Source organism: Antennarius striatus, chromosome 3 (assembly GCF_040054535.1).
Source record: "Antennarius striatus isolate MH-2024 chromosome 3, ASM4005453v1, whole genome shotgun sequence".
Lineage (NCBI taxonomy): Eukaryota > Metazoa > Chordata > Actinopteri > Lophiiformes > Antennariidae > Antennarius > Antennarius striatus.
Genome location: NC_090778.1, coordinates 7,916,067 through 7,935,000, shown reverse-complemented (window position 1 = coordinate 7,935,000; position 18,934 = coordinate 7,916,067). Strand labels below are relative to the sequence as shown.

The 18,934-nt window shown below is 40.2% G+C and overlaps 1 protein-coding gene across 2 annotated transcripts in view; it reads right to left on the bottom strand.

Moving 5' to 3' along the window:
- Positions 1 to 18,934, bottom strand: part of snx2 (sorting nexin 2) — a 29,573-nt gene that overhangs the window by 9,271 nt on the left and 1,368 nt on the right. Inside the window, exons 1-12 of one of the 2 annotated variants that reach the window (XM_068309923.1) lie at positions 18,477 to 18,723; positions 13,799 to 13,898; positions 13,538 to 13,701; positions 12,932 to 12,998; positions 12,161 to 12,204; positions 11,572 to 11,713; positions 11,328 to 11,406; positions 8,338 to 8,413; positions 2,286 to 2,399; positions 1,884 to 1,977; positions 1,492 to 1,697; positions 451 to 594 (exon numbers count right to left, since the gene is read on the bottom strand). In XM_068309923.1, coding sequence (XP_068166024.1) covers positions 451 to 594; positions 1,492 to 1,697; positions 1,884 to 1,977; positions 2,286 to 2,399; positions 8,338 to 8,413; positions 11,328 to 11,406; positions 11,572 to 11,713; positions 12,161 to 12,204; positions 12,932 to 12,998; positions 13,538 to 13,701; positions 13,799 to 13,898; positions 18,477 to 18,575 — 1,329 coding nt within the window. In that variant the 5' untranslated portion in view covers positions 18,576 to 18,723. Of the gene's footprint in view, positions 1 to 450; positions 595 to 1,491; positions 1,698 to 1,883; positions 1,978 to 2,285; positions 2,400 to 8,337; positions 8,414 to 11,327; positions 11,407 to 11,571; positions 11,714 to 12,160; positions 12,205 to 12,931; positions 12,999 to 13,537; positions 13,702 to 13,798; positions 13,899 to 18,476; positions 18,724 to 18,934 lie in introns of those variants that run through there. The other variant, XM_068309924.1, reaches the window with a different exon arrangement.

Sequence of the window (18,934 nt, the reverse complement as noted above, 5' to 3'; positions counted from 1 at the left end):
GTGTGTGAGAGAGGGAGAGAGGAAGAGTATGTTTCATCCTGACAGAGCGGATGAATTTGTGTGGTGACAGCTTCAACAGACGCTCTAATAAAGTACTTTTCTACTCTCTCCAGCTCTTGTTTGTCCTACTGAGCTCATGTGGAGTCTGCAGGCTGATGGAAAACAAGATTTCTGGGTAAAAAAAAAAGGTCTTCACATGACTGAACTGCAGAGGTGCACTTCTTTTAGCTGACTGGACATACCAACAGAGAGAAAAGAGTGATTACCTGGAGTAAGGGTTCCTTATTTATGATTACTTGGAATCATAAAATACAAAAATATGTCATATTTATGACAGTACTGTATCCCAACATTATTTTCCGCTGCTGGGTGTCGCTGCTTGGCGACATCTGTTGCTCTTACTCCTCTATGAGAGGAGAGTGAAATTATCTTTTAGCGCTGCTATCTCACCTCTTTGATTTCATCTTTGGCCTGCTGAAGTTTGTCTGGTTTGTTGGTGAACTGCAGCTTGGCTTCGGCTTCTCGTTTCTTCTGCAGGAGCATCTGACTGTCTTGCCACTTCTGCCACGTCTTCATACGGTGATCAAACACACCCTAGTAGCACACACACATGCACGCACACATTATTAAATGGGCCTTTGGTTTACTCCGAAAATCCATGAACAGACAGTACTTTCAACAATAAAGTTAAGTTTCAATTACATTTCACTAAAGTACTATTATCTTATTATCTGATGTTGAAACTTCCATCAACACAGACTAACTGAAACCTGAACAGTCAGAAAACAGTTTTAAGGCTATGCAAAAACTATGAAAGAAGACAAGCAAAATGAGAGTCTAAACACATAATTTTCATTCTGTATCCTCCTCAGATTAACAACTATTGTTTCACTGCATCAAACTGTACAATGATGTCTCATATGGTGTTGTTTTTTCTCAGTTTTATTTCCTATGGTGTAAAAAAAACTCCCTGACCTTGGAAACACTTAGAATTATAGTGTTTATTATCAGTTTAGAGGTTATTAATAAGAGTATTATTCTCTATGATGGTAGATTGGAACTTATCATATCTATAAGAAAATGTATTAGCCTTTACATAAAATCTGTACTCTCTGTTACCATCCTGTTGTTCTGTCTCAAAACATGACAGAATATTTTGATTTTATGTGACCAATCATTATTTTTTTCACAAAGTTAGCAAAATGCTGAAATAGGCTATATCATAAACAACCATGACAACACAAAAACAGTCAAAATGAAATCCTCCTCTCCTCAGCCCAACAGTTACCCACAACACAAAATCTGTTAAAAACTTTTCGATATTTTGCAAGAAACAAGCAGACAAACTAATTAAAAAAGTCAAATTTGAAGACAGTGAATATTGAATATCTGAAGAATGTAAAATTAAAAAAAATTAAAATATATAAAGAGCTTCAGCATCTGGGTTATAGGTTTTTGTGTTCCCCATCGTGAAGCGAAATCTGCTGGTACCTTAACAGCGGTGATGAGGCGGACGTAGTCTCCCAGCAGCTCAGAGAAGAGGTAGAAGTCTGCGTTGGCTTGGTCCTGATGAAGTTGGTCGATCTTCTCCTCTACCTCAGCCAGCTGGGATAGAGCTCGAGAAAGAGCAGTGTGGTCCTCGCTGTTCCCCAACATGGCTGCCGACTTGGCAAACTGCGCTGTGTTCACAGACAGCTCTAAAGAGGAGACAGTGCGGGTCAGGCGCAGTTTCATATTATTGTCAGAACCACACTGGTCCTTTCAAGTTTCGCTTGAAGAAAACAACAGTGTGACATTGAGTCTGTGTGACACAATGAAGAGACTGGAACTTTCTACAATGTGAATACAAGAGACAAGCACAGAAGTGGTTTTTCATGTCGTACCTTTCCGATGACAGACCAGAGACTCCACGCTGATGTGAAGCTTCCTCAGCTGAACATCCAGATTCTCAAAATGCTGCTGCTTCTCCTCGAACCACTGACACAGAGACAGTTAGAGGAAGTTATGTCATCTCTTCAACTCTTCTGCCACCCTATTTTCTTTCTTCCGTTATTCCTTCCCTCTCATCCTTTCATCCCTCCTTCCATAATTCTTTATTTCACCTTTCTCCTTCCTGCATCTTTTTCCTCATTAGTTTATATTGTCTTTTTTTTTTGTTCTCAAAAAGCGGTGCTTCTACTTACGTAATGAATATTTCATTAATACTCCTTTGCTCACTTAATTCCTTTCATTCATCGCATCTTACTTGAGCCTCCTTCTCTTCCCTTGCCTTCCATTTCACTCACAGCATCTGACTCGTTCATCTTGATTGTCATCTTGTTGACCGCATCTGCAGCCTTATTGACCATTCGGAGAAGTCCAGCGCTGCTCAGAGCCTGAGTGCTGACTGCTCGTGGTAACTGGACAACAAACAAACAAGCACACAAACAGAATGAATGGTCCACCTAGTTCATACTCTCCTAAAAGGTGAATTTGATGATATATAGTATGAAACATCTGCTTATGTTTTGATTTGATGCACTGAGGAGTTCAGTTTGCTTCCAAAGTACAAATTCCATCAGTATGAGCACAGAAGTCCCAAATCCTACTGAGCATACACTCTCTGTTTAATACTAACACATTCCAGGTGCTTCAACTTGGCTGTTTATTTTAAGTCGCAAAGACTAGAGCCAAACACATTGTGCTGCAGAATGTCATGTTTAAAGTCTTGAAGCAGACAATCCACCCATATATTTCTTGTGCATTTTAAAATGTCACATCTGGAGAAAAATTCTTCAGCTAAAAACACTTTAAAAACCAGTAAAGCTGTGGAAAAAGGGTTCATGGGGTTTTATTGAAGGTTTCATGTGATGTGGTCCAAAGAGGACCTTATTAGGGACCAGCATATATTGGTCTGTATGTGGTTATTATTTGAAGACAAAATTTAAAGAATTCACTCTCATGTTGCTCAGTTTCATCATCTCATTCTTCCCCAGATTCCTTCTTTTGCGATTTGTTTCTCTCTTTTCTTCGGGGTATAATATTATGAAGGCTCCACTGTTTTTGTTGTTTATTTACTGCAGTTGCTTTTTATCTTCTTTGTCCCTTTGTAATTTTTGGATTTCTTTAATGCCAGTATTTTTTTTATCTGCGCTTATGCTACAAAACCCATATTTTGATTTAATTTTAATTTCTTCCCCCATATTTACAGCCTCCTAGTTTTCTCTTCACCTCTTTCATGTACTTCTTTACCTTTTCAACAACCTCATCATTTAATAGACACTTCCCTCTTTCACCTTTATCTTTTCTTTGCTTCTACTATTTGCCTTTTTCTTTGTTTTTTTTATCCCTGCATTTCCATCAAGTCTAGCTCTCTCTCACTTGAAATCAAGTATTTTAATGCACTCTTGTCTTTTTTTGTCCTTTAACCTGCACCTCTTCAACCTTTAGTTTTTTGTTATGCATGCAAATGCATTCACTTTCTCTTTGCTGTTTCATCTTTTCTCATCTCTTTCTCTATCTCGGTGTGGTCTTTATGGCGCTCTGATTTTAAATCTCTCACCGTTTAGCTTCGCTCAGATTTAATGCAGCCACTTTATATGCCGAGTAACTTTCAAAGTGGCAAAAACCATCCTATCATGTCACTCTGAAAGCGGCTGAATGTCCATCTGAAAATAGGCTCATTTTTCTTCATTGTGGAAAAGTTTACTTTTTTCCCGGACATGCTGGGTTTCTGATACAGGAGCAGATTCACCCCCACTCCACCCTCCAATCTCATTTAATAGGAGCCGCAGCAGCAAGGGGACGCTCAGTCCCGGTGGACTACACTAAGGGAGGGATGAGGGTAAACCAGTGGAAGCAGGGGCAGTTAAAAATAGCTTTCAATTGCCCACCCCCCTCATAGTTGTTTCATTAAGCGGGCCGGGTGAACCGACACGCTCGGTCAAGCGTCCGAGTGATTCATCTGTTAAATCTGTGACACAAGGCCATTTATTGTGGACCCAACGACTGCTGGCTCCTTCCCAACACAATCCGACCACCTCTTAGGTGGGTGGCAGAGAAGGGTGATGAAGAGGAGGAGGAGGAGGTGGGGGAGTTGGACAGTTTGAATCAACAAGATGAAATGTTACAGAAGATTTAGTTGGAGTGGGCAATAAGAAGAGGAAACAGGAAACGCCAAGGGTCCTTAAACCCTCAGGCAGTTTTTAGAGGCTCAGCTTGCAGCCACAGTCTCACTGGTTTGAACTTGTTGGGATGTTCTGAAGCTAGAAGCAGAACTGACGGGGAGGTTTTTGTATCTTTTGAGTGTTTTTATTTTCATGTTCGGGGGAGCTTATGAGGACTATAATATGATCTATCTGTCTGTGTCCCACAGTGGTATTTAGGTCTATGTATTTAATTTCCAGCCATTGTTCCGGAGTTTCCATAAAAATTACATTCCAGAGGCAGAATTTGGTCAAAAGCAGGCCTGTGGCTGCAATGAATCCAAAATTCAATTTACAGATTTGTTTATTTAGATGATGAGGTTTGTAATTGACAACAGCCATACAGAGGCACAAGCCAGTGTCAACTGGAGAGTGGTCCCAAGCCCGAATAAATGCAGAGCTGTGGCATGAAGGGCCTCCAGCAAAAAACTTTGCCAAACAAATATGAACATTCATCTAAAGAATTCCACATCGGATCGAACGTCTTCCACCGATGCTGTTAACTTACAGAGTGTCAAAATTCAGAAACTGTGGGTTGAACTGTCCTGTTGTTTTAATTATGTAACAGCATGTAAATAACGTAACTTATATAACGTCTTTTGGCTGTGCCATTACTCGCCGTCATTGTTATGTGTATTTATTGTATCTCTTGCGAGCAGATGTCACCTGAATTTCCCTTGGGATCATTAAAGTATATATCTATCTATTTATCTATCTATCTGAAGACAAAGGAGAAGTGGACAACGGATTCTCAGACAGAAACAGAAGAGGAAAGGAAAGCCCCAAGATCTGAAAACGGTGACTTTGAATGTGAGGACTATGACAGGAAAAGCTAGGGAGTTGGTTGACATGATAATCAGGAGGAAGATAGATTTATTGTGTGCAGAGAGCAGGTGGAAAGGCATTACGTCTAGAAGCTCAGGAGCAGGATTCAAATTAATTTACTATGGTGTTGATGGCTAGAGGGATGTCATTTTAAAAGAAGAGTGAGTTAAGAGTGTCTTAGAGGTGAAGAGTTAGATCGAGTGATAAGGCTGAAACTTGAAATTGATGGGTGTTATGTATAATGTGATTAGTGGTTATGCTCCACAGGTAGGATGTGACCTGGAGGAGAAAGAGAAATTCTAGATGAGACAGAAGAGGTTAATTGGAGCATTCTGGATACAGTGAGACTTGTGGATGGTGCATATTTTAATACACATGTTGGGAAGGAAATAGAAGTGATTAAGAAATGATGGGTAGTTTTGGCATCCAGGGAAGGAACCTGGAGGGGCACACGCTGGCAGACTCTGCAAAAAGGATGGACATGGTTATAGTGAACACCTTCTTCCAGAAGAGGCGGGGACATTTGGTGGCCTACAAGAGCAGAGGTAGAAGCATGCAGGTGGATTACAGTTTTTGCTGATGGAGGTCACCGACTGTAAGGTAGTGGTAGGGGAGAGTGGAGCTAGACAGCAGAGGATGGTGGCGTGCAAGAAGAAACTGGTGGTGGGAAAGAAGTTTAAGAAGATAAAGGTAGAGCAGAGAACCATGTGGTGGAAGTTGAGAAAGGAAAAGTTTTGTGCGACTTTTAGACAAGAGATGAGACAGGCTATTGGTCGACAAGAGAGGCTCCCAGAAGATTGTACCATTGATTCTCTGATTGTACCAGATGATCAGAGAATCAGGCAGGACAATACTCGGGGTGTCTTCTGGTAGATAAGGAGACTTGGTGGAATCCAAGAGCAGCGGTCCCCAACCTTTTTTGTGCCACGAACCACTTTCATTTAAGACAGTATTTTCACGGACCGGCCTTCATTTGCTCGATAATCGTTAATGACGCCAGGACAGCAGTAGTCTAAAAGGAAATTACCCACCGTGGTTTCATGTAAAATGCAGACATCAACAGACGATAAACAAACTTTTTTTTCATATATTGATAATCAACATCTATGTAAACGAAATAAGTGTAAGATATAATTATATTAAAAACTCGATTGAAGTGACTGCCCTGATGAGGTTTACTTTGAAATACAGCGACTTACAGTTTGTGCATTCAACGTAGGAGAAATACTGATCATTCCTAATAAAAGGGTGAACAAGTCAATCAAGTAATAATAATTACAATAATGAGAATTAGTGGTTGAGGACTGCTGATCAAGGGTAACGGGTGACAATGACACATTAAGTGTGTTCTGGACGTCCGGTCTACTCCGCAGTTTGGTTTTCTTTACGGTCACTGCAGAAAATCCCGATTCACAAAGACAGGAGGTTGGAGATGGAAACAGGGTTTTCGATACTTTTTGGGCGATCTCAGGATGATCTGCCTTGACTTTAATCCAGAACACTGGCACAGTTGTGGGCACTTAATTTAGGGGCTGGTAACTTGTCACGTGACCGAGACCTGTCAAGCGGGACAGACGCATGCATTTGTCTGAGCGTCATTCCACACAGACATCACTTTTCAAAATAAAACATCTTTCAAACTCCAAAATAAATAAAACGGATGTAAATAATTTTTTTCTTCTGTGCGGCCCGGCACCAAATGCTCCATGGACCGGTACCAGTCAGGGGCCCGGGGATCAGGGACCACTGCCCTAGAGTACAGGAAACCATACATGTAAATAGGCTTGCATGATTAAGGATAAAATCACGTATAGAGTTGTGGAAAATATGGAGGGATAAAGTTAATGATTGACACACTGAAGTTGTGGGAAGGAGTAGTCGAGGCTAGGCACTGGACAGGAAAGTGAGTATCTGCAAGTAAAAAAATGTTTTTTGTTTTTATAGATCTAGAGAAAGTCTATGACAGGGAACCCAGAGAGGAACTGTGATGCTGCATGAGGGGATCTGGAGTGACAGAGAATTATGTTAGAATAGTACAGGACATGTACAAGATTGGCAGAAGAGAGGGATGAAGAATAGCCGAAGTAAAACTGAATATTTGTGCATAAATGAGAGAAGTGGAGATGGAGGGGTGAGGCTAAAAGGAAAAGAAATAGGGAAAATGGAGGACTTTAAATACTTGGGGTCAACAGTCCAGAGCAATGGAGAGTGTGGTAAGGAGGTGAAGAAATGGATCCAAGTAGGCTGGAACGGGTGGAGGAAAGTGTCAGGTGTCTTATATCAGTGGTCCCCAACCCCCGGGCCACGGTGACAGGTTATCAACCCACACAATTAAGCGCCCACAACCGCGCCAGTGGTCTGGATTAAAGTCACGGCAGATTATCCTGAGATTGCTGAAAAAGTATTGAAAACCCTGTTTCCATTTCCAAACTCTTGCCTTTGTGAAGCAGGATTTTCTGCACTGACCGTAAAGAAAACCAAACTGCGGAATAGACCGGGCATCCAGAACACACTTCAGGTGTCATTGTCTCCCGTTACCCCTACATCAGCAGTCCCCATCCACTAATTCTCATTATTGTAATTATTATTATTTGATTGACTTGTTCACCATTTTATTGGAAATGATCAGTATTTCTCCTACGTAGAATGCACTGATCGCTATATTTCAAAATAAACCTCATCAGTGCAGTCACCTCAATCGAGTTTTTAATATAATTATTTCTTAGTTATTTTGTTTGGTGAGATGTTGATTAGCAATTTTTGAGATGCTATAGAGACAGAGTTAGAGGGAGCAGACTTCAATGGTTTGGCACATCCAGAGGAGAGATCATCAGTAGATTGGCAAAAGGGTGTTGAGGATGGCACTGCCAGGTAAGAGGGCAAGAGGAAGACCAAAGAAAAGGTGGATGGATGTGGTGACAAAAAACAAGAGGAAAGATGTAAGAGAAGACATAGGGGATGACATGAGGACAGTTGCTGTTAGAGAGGAGGATGCAGATGTTAAGCTAACATGGAAAAGGATGAAACGGAGTGGCGACTCCTAACAGGAAAAGTCAAAAGGAAAAGCAGAAGGTGTTTTCTAATTGACAGGCAGATTGTGGTCCCATCAATTTACTGGTGACATTATACAGGCACCTTCAAGAACTGCAGAAGAAACGTGATACTTAGCATGGGTAAGAAATGACAAGTAGAGATCTGAGTCTGCTCCTAACAGCTTTGTTGAGGTTTGTTGCGTCTTCTCTGCACAGACTGACTGATGCTAACATGTTGACCACATGATCAGATTTACTTCTCGTTCAAGTCACATTTATTTATTTATTTATTTTACCTCTGAGCTCTCTAGAAATTGTAGGACATCATTATCCTTCAGCAGGATGGGATGCTTCACTGTTCGCATCAAGTACCTAAAAGACAGAAAGAAATAATGCTCTTTAGAAAATGCATAAAACCAGTTATGATCAGGACTAGATTCTAGACCATTCATTCATTGTTTTCTTCTTTGTTGCTGATGTGGTGGAAAAAAAGATTCTTGATTGGGTGATGTTAAAAACATAATCTCTCTCAGCTGTAATTAACAAGCCCTACCATATCATCAAAACACACAACACAGTCTGACATGATGAGGTGCGTGTATTTTAAAATGTTAATACAAATTTTTGTCTTCTATAAATAAAAGCCCGAACATAAACTTTGATTTTGCTCTTTTTTTTGTTTTTGTTTATCAAAACAATTTTCCATTTTTTGCGTGTGTGTGTCCATGCGTGTATGTGTATGCGTGCATCAGCATGGAGTTCTGCAGCTCTGGGGTCCATCACACATTCCTGTCAATCAAACTCAACCAGTAAAGGGCAGCAGAATGTCAACCCCACCCACCTCCTTAATATTCAACACACGCACGGACGGACAGACGGACGGACGGACGGACGGACGGACGCACACACACACACACACACGGACAGAAACACACACACACACACACACACACACACACGTATACAGGGCATCATAACTCTATCACACACACAAACAACTGACTTGAACTACAGCAGCAACACAGGCGTATATTATGGGATGAGCCAGCACAACGTAATCTGCCTATATAAATGCTGATAGTTTGTTATACATACTCCTCAGAGTTGAGCTTCAGATCAACATTTTTTTATCTGAAGAGGACGACGCACTTCAAGCAGAACATGAGGGAGTGAGCTTCAGCCAGCGACCTGATGAGGTGGAACACTTCAAACATTCAGGTGGTGACATGACACAGTCTGTCTTCACACTAGTTACTCTGATAAGGTTATCCTGTCTCTGGCTGAGACTCAACAGAATACTTATGAGATGTTTGTATATTTGTTTGGGGCTATGTATTCAAAGGAAAAAGCGCAAGTTCATTCATAATGCAGGAATGAGCAGACTATACCCTGTTGTACCCTGAGGAGGGCACTACTGTTGCTCACTTGTTACGTCCCATTTCAAAGCGGTCATGTACTGTAATTGTCAATGTTCGTGTGTTCGTGTGTTCGTCCGTCTGTTCGTCTGTTAGTCCACCAAATATCTTCACAACCGTTGCAGATAAAAATATGAACAAAAGCACATTACTCGGGCGGCAAAGGGGATGAAAATGAGATGATGACGTTGATCTTGAGAAAACTAGGTAAAGGTCAAATTTAAACTTTTATACGCTCAGGAACCGGATAAGATAGAAAGACAAGGGAGAGGGCCAGTGTGTGTAAGACCAAGGAAATAGGTCAGAGCACTAGCTTTGATCTTTGACCTAGGAAAGTAGGTCAGGGTAATATTTTGAATTCAGGGGTGTTGCAGTCTCTGACTGCTTGTTGACATTTGTATCAAATACTTTTACGTATTCATGCACATCCAACTTCACAAAAAACAATGACTACAAAGACTTCCATCTCCTGAGACCACCTCACCTCAGATCACCAGGTTTTCATTACAGGAGGTGAAAATATGAAACATTTCACTTGACTAACAGACACTCCTTGTCTGTTGAGAGCAACATTTCAGGTGAAAAATGAAACCCACATGGTTCACATTTGATTGCTGATGTTATACATGTAATTATTTTCTCTACTTGTTTTATTATATTAGATTTAGGAAAATTAAAAGCACATTTTCCAATATTTTCCTGTATTCTGTCCAACTAGAATGCAGGAAAATATTTTGGCCACATAATTTTCCCCCAAGAGAAATTAGAAGCACACTAATAATCAGTCAATCATATGCATATACATAGTGTATACAGGCCCTGTAACACACACACATTTGAAAATACACATTCCTTTTGGTGGACATGTGTGCATGATCCAGCGTATCTGCATATTATTGTAAATTTTAAAACTTTTCAATACCTCTAAAATTGTAGAAAAAAATACCATTACTGTGTAAAACATAACTGTCCAACTACAGTTATGGCTTTTATTTATTTGAAAAAGAAAGATGTCACTCAGGGCACATTAACAGATTGCCTCTTTACCAAAGAAAAGAAAATACCCTCAAACTGTCAAGAGACTGAGGCCCACTGAACACAGTGTTAACCATATCTAAACAAGAATTGGAATTGCGTTGTGTTTGGCCCAGGAGGCAGGCACAATGTCAGAAATCATCCATAACTACATCAGCCTTGGAGTCACCTCAGATCTGTTCCTACTATATTATAGCATCAATAGGATGAATTACTAAGATAAATATCTTGCACTAATTGTAATTAAAAACACAGTGGAATATTTTTATACAACAGCTGTTCTCACAAACTGATGACATTCATAAATTTGAATTTATTAAAATGCCAATAAACATGGAAATAATTATTTTCACTGTCATGTGTTAATGTCAACTGTAAATAAAACGCAATCTCCTTCAAGGTTTCCATGTTATTTAATAACATGAAATAATCAAATTAGTTTATGAAGGCATAACTACTGGCCTTATGACCATCCAATTCATTCAATTAAAAATTGACTTGTTGTATTGATCATTTATTTTTCTGACTGTTAGTGAAGGAACCATATAGGACCGATCAAACACGCATTCCTGATGTACTCCATCACCACAGGATAATTATTTAACAAATTAATACTTTAATAAAGTTTTGACTGTGTTGTATTACTAGTCCAAAATATAAACTAAATCCAGCGACTGCCTGAAATCATTCAAACACCAGTGTTTTCCTAAGAGTTGATATTCACTACAGTTTAAATGTTTCGATTGAAACTACAACAAATAGTTTATTTAGATTCACCAGAAGAAGCAGCGGAGAACAAGCCACACCAGTAACTTACAATGTAAGTGTCATCATACCTCTCCAGTGCCGACCTCCTCTTCTCCACAAACTCGTTGGACGACTGGTCCTCCTTCCCCACCTTCACTTTGGTCATCCCTGCAGAGGATAATCTCATTACCATAATTGATTAACAATCAGGACAAAAATGATTTTGATTTCCCCAAATACCAAAGACACATAGTAACAATTCTACACAGACTGTATTAACTTCTGTTTTTGAAAATAGTGATTATGGTAGAGTGAGTGTAGAACTTTGCTTACCCACGATGCTTTTCTCTGGGGCTGGGGGGATGATGTAGCCTATGTGTAGGTACCTGGAGGCAAGTTTACTGTGCAGACCCAGAAAATCACTAAAACGTCTCTTTACTGAAAAGTCGCTATTCTTAAAAGAAGACAAGGAGGTCTGGGTGAGTGACACAGAGGGGGAGTGAGAGAGAGAGAGAAGCAGCAGTTAAAAAGCATAACATTACATTAACATTGATGCTACCAGTATGCAAATTTGCGAACCTGTTCAATTACAGCCGAAGGCTTTGATTACACGTCACATCATTGGGCTTCTTTTTGACTATGCTAACACCGTGACATCATATTCCTGTTTGTTTTAACCATTATGCTTTGCACCACCATAAAAAAGGTAAAAACTTTCATTTAGCTTTTCCTGTGGCACCCCTATATGTCTGTGTTTATGTAACACCACAGCCTAATGTGTGGGTTTATGTTTATTGTCAAAGTCAACATATTCTTGTGTTTGTGAAAGTAATTTTACTTTTACCATTTTCGTTTTACACAGTGATCGTAACACAATACTAGCAACAATACAAGAGACAAAGTTATGTGATGTAGCTCACACCTTGGTTGTCACTTTGTACGCCATGTATGCATTCATTCCGTCACCTGGAACAGAAACAGACACACACACACGCAAGTCAACATCACCTCAAGCAAACAGTCAATAGTTTCAAAATTATTCAAACAGCATGGATTCCCTATAAAGATAAATGAAAGAGTTCATGCTTGAAATGAAACTATGACCACACACCAAACTGGATGAACCAGATATATTTATCTTCTAGTTGCAAAATCAGTATGATTTGTTGTTACCTTGTTCATTTCATGATTGGACTAAAAGGCATGCGGACGGCCTATAACTTAAGCTCTGGGCAGGAAAGTCATTTTAACGGGTAATAGCTGTGAGGACAAATTTTCGGGTCTAAACCACTAACGTTTGTTGTGGCCACTACTCAGAACACACGCGGCCTGTAATGACACGGCCATGCTGCCAGAGGGCCCACATTGTGATAAAAAGAGCGTATTCCTCCAACACTGCTCTGCTTCACCTCGTCAGCTTTGACAGACTTAAGATGATATAAAATATCTCCTCCAGCATGTTTGTTATGTTCAGAGAGGGGGATGAGCATGATAAGAAGGGCGATGGGAAATGTAGTTTTAGATTGCAGTAACAGAGGAAAACATGAAATTAAAAAAGTTCTTGAAAAAACTTGTGCTGTAAACTAAAATATATTGCTGTAAAAATAAATATATATATACTGTACATGGTCGTCAGTGAGATCAGTCTGACCTGATCCTCAGTGGCAGAGATGTGAAATAAATACATACTCACCAACTTTCTCTGGGTCAGACACTGATATATGGATGTCAAAAGAATCGCCACCCTCTTCCTCTTCAATCTACAGTTAACACGAACACAACACTTGAAAGAGTCACTGTCTGGTTTCTATCTTATGCTTGTCAACATGAAGGGAGAGCAGTTTACAACATGAGAAGGCATCACAGAATAAAATACATGGTTTATTCCTCTGTCCTTATATTCATATAAGGAGTAAAGTGAAATACTCTAAAAAATAATACTTCTCTGAAGTGATTTGTGGGAAATTATTGCTTCTTTAAGCACAAGCATAACAGCGTGTGAAGAAAAATCAGATATGAGAAAAATGGAAATCAGAGCAAACAACAACGTGAGAGAAATTTGGAATATCATACATGCAGAAAGCTCAACAAACATAAGCTAATGACCAAATATCACCAATAATAATTTTTAAAAATTGTAAAATCTTAATAGTCCTTGCAATAATGACTCAGCTCAACATTATTGCTCTACCATTCAGAAGCTGCCCACAAAAGAAGACCACAAACCCTGAAGGTTGTGGAACACATGGACAAAATGAGCTGAGTGTAAAAATTATGTCACATGTACAAGTGCTGTCACCTCGTCAAAAGAGGAGTGAGTGAACATATCATCGTGGGCGAGGGTGACGCGAGGGTTGATCACAGAGGTGGGAGGTGTGATGGGAGTGATGGCAGGTGAAGGTCCGTCAGACAGCAGGACTTCTCTCTCTGGACTGTCCAACAACGAAACCTCCTCTGTCGCCTCTATGACAACACAAACGAAAGAAGGCACAGTGAGTGATTGTGTGTGTGTGTGTGTGTGTGTGTGTGTGTGTGTGTGTGTGTGTGTGTGTGTGTGTACCTGCGAACAGGTCCTCTGGATCGTCATCAAACAATGAATCCTGCTTGGGTCCATTTAAGTTGGCGCTGATGTACTGAGCAGGTAGATTAGCTGATCCAGTCTCAAAAACAGAACCAGATAAGTTTCAGAAAGTATTTAACAAGCAATAGAAAGTCGACTGATGTTTAATATTATCCATTACTGGTATAAATAATTTATTACACACACTTTTCTTTCCTCTGCTACACTACTGCTGTTTACCATATGTTGGCAATACACTGTTTCATCCTTAGATCCTTCAAAAAGTGAGAATTTCTGGAGAATGTATGTTAAACTCTGACCACCGGCAACCATGGCTGGAGAATAACTTTATTTCTAAAAGAAAAGCGTAGCCACAGAGTTCAAATACAGCACTTTGTCATTGAAGGGCCATTACACCCCAAAGCAAATGTTCACCTGAGGCCTATAGTGAACAAACTGAGGGCGAAAGTGGAAATGGAGGAGAAACATCTGTACTGTCACTGTGCAGACTCAACATATTTTAAAGAAAAAAACAACAACAAAGCTTCCAGCAATGTGTCATCCTTCCCGTTGACCCACAGGACTTCCTGCCTGCCAGTGAGGAAACATCCCTTTCAGGGAAACGGACTGAAGATCAGGAATAAATAACTAAAACTAAACTACTGACAAGACGGGTGGGTTCAGTGTAACCAGAGCACTTATACTGAGTTTGCAGTAAATTTGTGTTAACTGTACGATACTTTGTTTGAAGTCCGAATGGTAGGGCATCATGAAAGGTGCAACGCTCAGCATCTTTACAAAACTACTGACTCAACATCTGTGAAATTCACTCATGCTGTAAAGTTTGGGTGCATTGAAAAGTCTTCTGAAATGGGTTTACAGCTGCTGCTACAGCAGAGCATTCACTGATTAAAGTACTTGTGTCTTCCAGTCCAGTGCAGATTTAAGTTAGAAGCTATAATAGGTAGATATAATAAAAACTGGGTTCAACCAAAACACAGTCCATCAGCTGAGTGTACAATACTGGTTACGCTAAGGTGGGAGCTGCATTTTTATTGGATGTATGAAACGTTAAATAGAGGGTAAAATAATTAGAACTTTGACCCTTAAAATGTAATAAACCTGCAGTCATTTGTTTGTCATGTCAGGTTTACTCAAACTGGACTTTGTATTCTTTTCCCCAACAATACAGCCCCTAATACTTTGGACATATTGGGAAGGAGAACGCTTGAAGTGACGGCAGTCCATCCACTGCAATAACTCCAGCAGAAAGATACCGACGCTCATAAATCAACTTCACAAGAGGGCAGCCACTGGATCACATGACAAAGTGTCACAACTTCAGCCTCACAAAACTGAGTCATGAATCGACTCAAAATGTATTTGATCAGTTTTTACAAAATATATTCTCATAGAATTTTACTCGTGTTTCTGTCCAAGCTGTTGGGACAAAACAAGATGCAAACATGAGAAAGGTTGACAAAGGCTTGTCAACAACTGCAGCATCCTAAAACAAAATCCTTTTTTTTCAATCAAGTTTCAAGTTCAATCAATCAAGTTTTATTTATATAGCACATAATCATGGCAACAGACATTTCAAAGCGTTTTTTTTCTGTTTATACGTTAGATTTTTGAGAAAGGAATTATGTAGAAACTTGTTTAACTTCCAGTTTTGGTGAAGGCCACACAGGCTAAAGCCAGTGTGGCCTTCACACAGCCTGAACCCTCAGGTGGCACAAATGTTAGGTGGTTTAATCAGCCGGCAGGTGGAGGCTTCTCTCGTCACCGCTAGCGTGAGCGACTGGAGGGAGAAAGAGAGGGGAAGAAAAGATGGAAAGATTTTAGCTGAGTACATAGAAAGAGGAAAGGATGAATGAAGAGAAGAGGAAATGAGTGATGATAACGAGGGGCTTCCTCCTTCCTTACTCAGCAAACACATGGAGAGGTCAGAGGAAGGACCCCCACCACCCACACACACACTTTGACTACCCATGCATTCAATGGTGTTCAAACCTCGATAGCAAATCTGGATTCAACAGAGAGTGAATTAATGAACCAGCTGAACAAATACCAGCTCTTATATCTGCATAGGCTGATGAATATAAAACAATTAACATTAAACTAGGAACTGAAAGAACAACCTGTTCTATCTGACCCACAGTTCAACCTCCACAGTACAAAATCCCATCAGATGGCCGGACTGATGAAGCAGATACGCAGCACTAGATTAGTCGCTCATCCTGATGGGAAACATGAATGCATGACCTAGATGTTGTGACAATCCATCTTTCCAACTGTTGATGAGATAAAAAGTAGCAGGATGACACTTAAGTCCGTGGAGCTGCTGTGGGGCCAGAAAACCTGCAGGAAGTACCTGCAGAAAAGAGAACACAAGACCCACATCGGAGCTCAGCCATTTATTTATATCTGGAAAGGTTGACCCATCGCCTCTGAAACATCACCTACATGGAAGCTTCACAAATACAGGATTTACTACTGGACGGTTCTATCATGAGTGAGTTGAGTGAATACTGAAACACAGAATGAGCAGAGAGAATCTGATTCATGTTTTTGGAAACTGAGATAATAAAGAAGGAAATAGTAGGAGTCAGAGATTATTACATAGTCCGCATATTCCGAGTTCAGCTCAACATCCCTCATGTTTACTGGTCCTTGTGACTAGGGAAGTGGATGACTCTCAAACACACACACACACACACACACACACACACACACACACACACACACACACACACACACACACACACACACACACACACAAATACACACACAAACAGGCCCGTTTTGTTATGTCAGCACTCTGGATTTCATTCCTGGTGATGATTGTCTTCCTTCAGTGTCACAATAACAGTCATCAATGAGCTGTGTGTGTGTGTGTGTGTGTGTGTGTGTGTGTGTGTGTGTGTGTGTGTGTGTGTGTGTGTGTGTGTGTGTGTGTGTGTGTGTGTGTGTGTGTGTAGCTGATTAATGTCCTTCTGATTTGTTACAGCACACTTGTTTAATCTGACATGCCTGCCTTAAAAGCACATTTCACCACAATAAACAATATTTACATTTACCACTTGTGGCATTGTCTGGTTTAAGGAGCTGCAACATATGTTAGATGTGTTGCTCTGAATCAAACTAACCATCAGTTGCTTCACAGAGTCATATAAGTGGTTAGCCATCAGAAGCAGACATGGGTGAGAGGACGATGGTCAAATGTTTGTATGTGTTGAATTTACATAGATTTATTATAAATGTGTAAGGTGCTTCCATGGGAAACATCACACTGTTCCACAAAAGAGGAAAGCAGGATTTGTGTTGATTACTATTATTTTGTCTTTGTGAAGATAAATGAATAATAAAGGAAACACGGGTCGATTAAATTGAAGCAAAAAGGGACACGTATACAGTTAACAAAAAACAAACACCACTTATCCAGTTGCTAAACCAAACTAAGCATTACACAACATGTTTAGAAAGCAGTGAGAAGAAAACAAGTTTAAAAAGAGTGATTATCATCATGGCCCGGCTAGCTGCCATGGCTAACACCAACAATAACCACAGTTAAAAACTACTGAACAAAAATGATCACTTCAAATAGGGCTGCAATTTATTACTGAATTCATTATTTACAAATGTATTCATACATTTAATAATTTATTCATAATTTAAAAAAAAAAAAACAATAACCACAGGTGTCAAAACACAATCTAGGGACTTGGCCACTGGAAGCCATGGCTGTGCAATGCATAAGAATTAACGTACTGGACACTGAACTCTCCAAAAATGAAAGAAATTCTGCAGTTACTAATGTCTTTGCAACACACATTGCATTGTTTTTGACAGGTAAGAGCCTATCTCTGCGGTTACCTATCCATTTTCAAAAAACACAGTATTTACAAGGTATTTAAATCATTCTCACCGAGTAGATTTCAATGCTGCCAGTTTTGTCTGCATCCATATGAAACATGGTTTAATAACGTCAAGGACCACATGCACACACTGATACAATATAATAAGCATCAGAACAGTCTAGATCAAATCCAGAACAACAACCCTGCCACTAAAAACACGTTTTCCTTTTGCAGTAATTAATACTCGATGGAAACATTAGGCCGCATTATTTACATAATAGACCGAAGACTTATTTAATTAAATTTAGTGTCAAGACAAATCGTGAGAATCATTTTTGTTATTAGCAAATACATATCCAAAAACTTCGCTCACCGACTGTAATTACTTCAAATACCTGATATTCACCTGTTCTTTGAAGACTGGGTGATTTTCCAGTCTGTCCTGAACGCATCACCCACACCTGTGTGACTGTCACCTGACTGCAAGCAAACACAGCTATTCTGCGTCTTTCTCTGAGCAAATATGACCCTCCTCGGTCCCTGTAACTGTCATTTCGAGGGCAAACGTCAGTATTATTACACACAACGATGGAATAGTTTGTATGTGTTTCACTGAATGCTGTCCGCGCAAATGATGAATAAACCTGGGGCTTCGATAGACCAAGCCTCACTCACATATTAACCATTTAGCAGATCTCCCTCCAGCCTCTCTGCCACCCCCCACCAAGTTTCCATCCGCTGTCAGATCGAAGCATCACGCCCTGCCTGCCACAGTTCCACTCGGCCTCATTTCATCACCTCCACCTACTCCTCCTCACCTCCTGTGTGGCGGACGGCTCTGGGAAAAGGTCCTCCCCGTCCTCCAACTCGTGGAAGTCAGTGTTCTCCAGTGGAGGGTCCCTGGCTGTGTCCGCCATGTTTACGTTGTTTTTGGTGTTAATGGTGATGATAGCTAATAGCTAGCTAATAGACAAACACAATGACAGACAGAGAAAACAGCCGACTGACAGGGCGAGAGAAAGAGAGGAGGAGCAGGGAGTCCCAACTCTGTCATGTGACTAACTGAACTCCTGATGAGAGCCAAAGAGGAGATGTGAAGAAGAGGGCTCACTCTGTTGCCGTTCCTTGAATCACATTAATCTGATCTATCAGGGCTCTGCCGTTAAAAATTGAGGACTTAAATCGTATTAGATTCATGCAGCACAAAATGATATCCACACGATTATTTTTATCTCTTACAATCAATTCAGAACTAAAGTCAGGAGTACAGATTTTG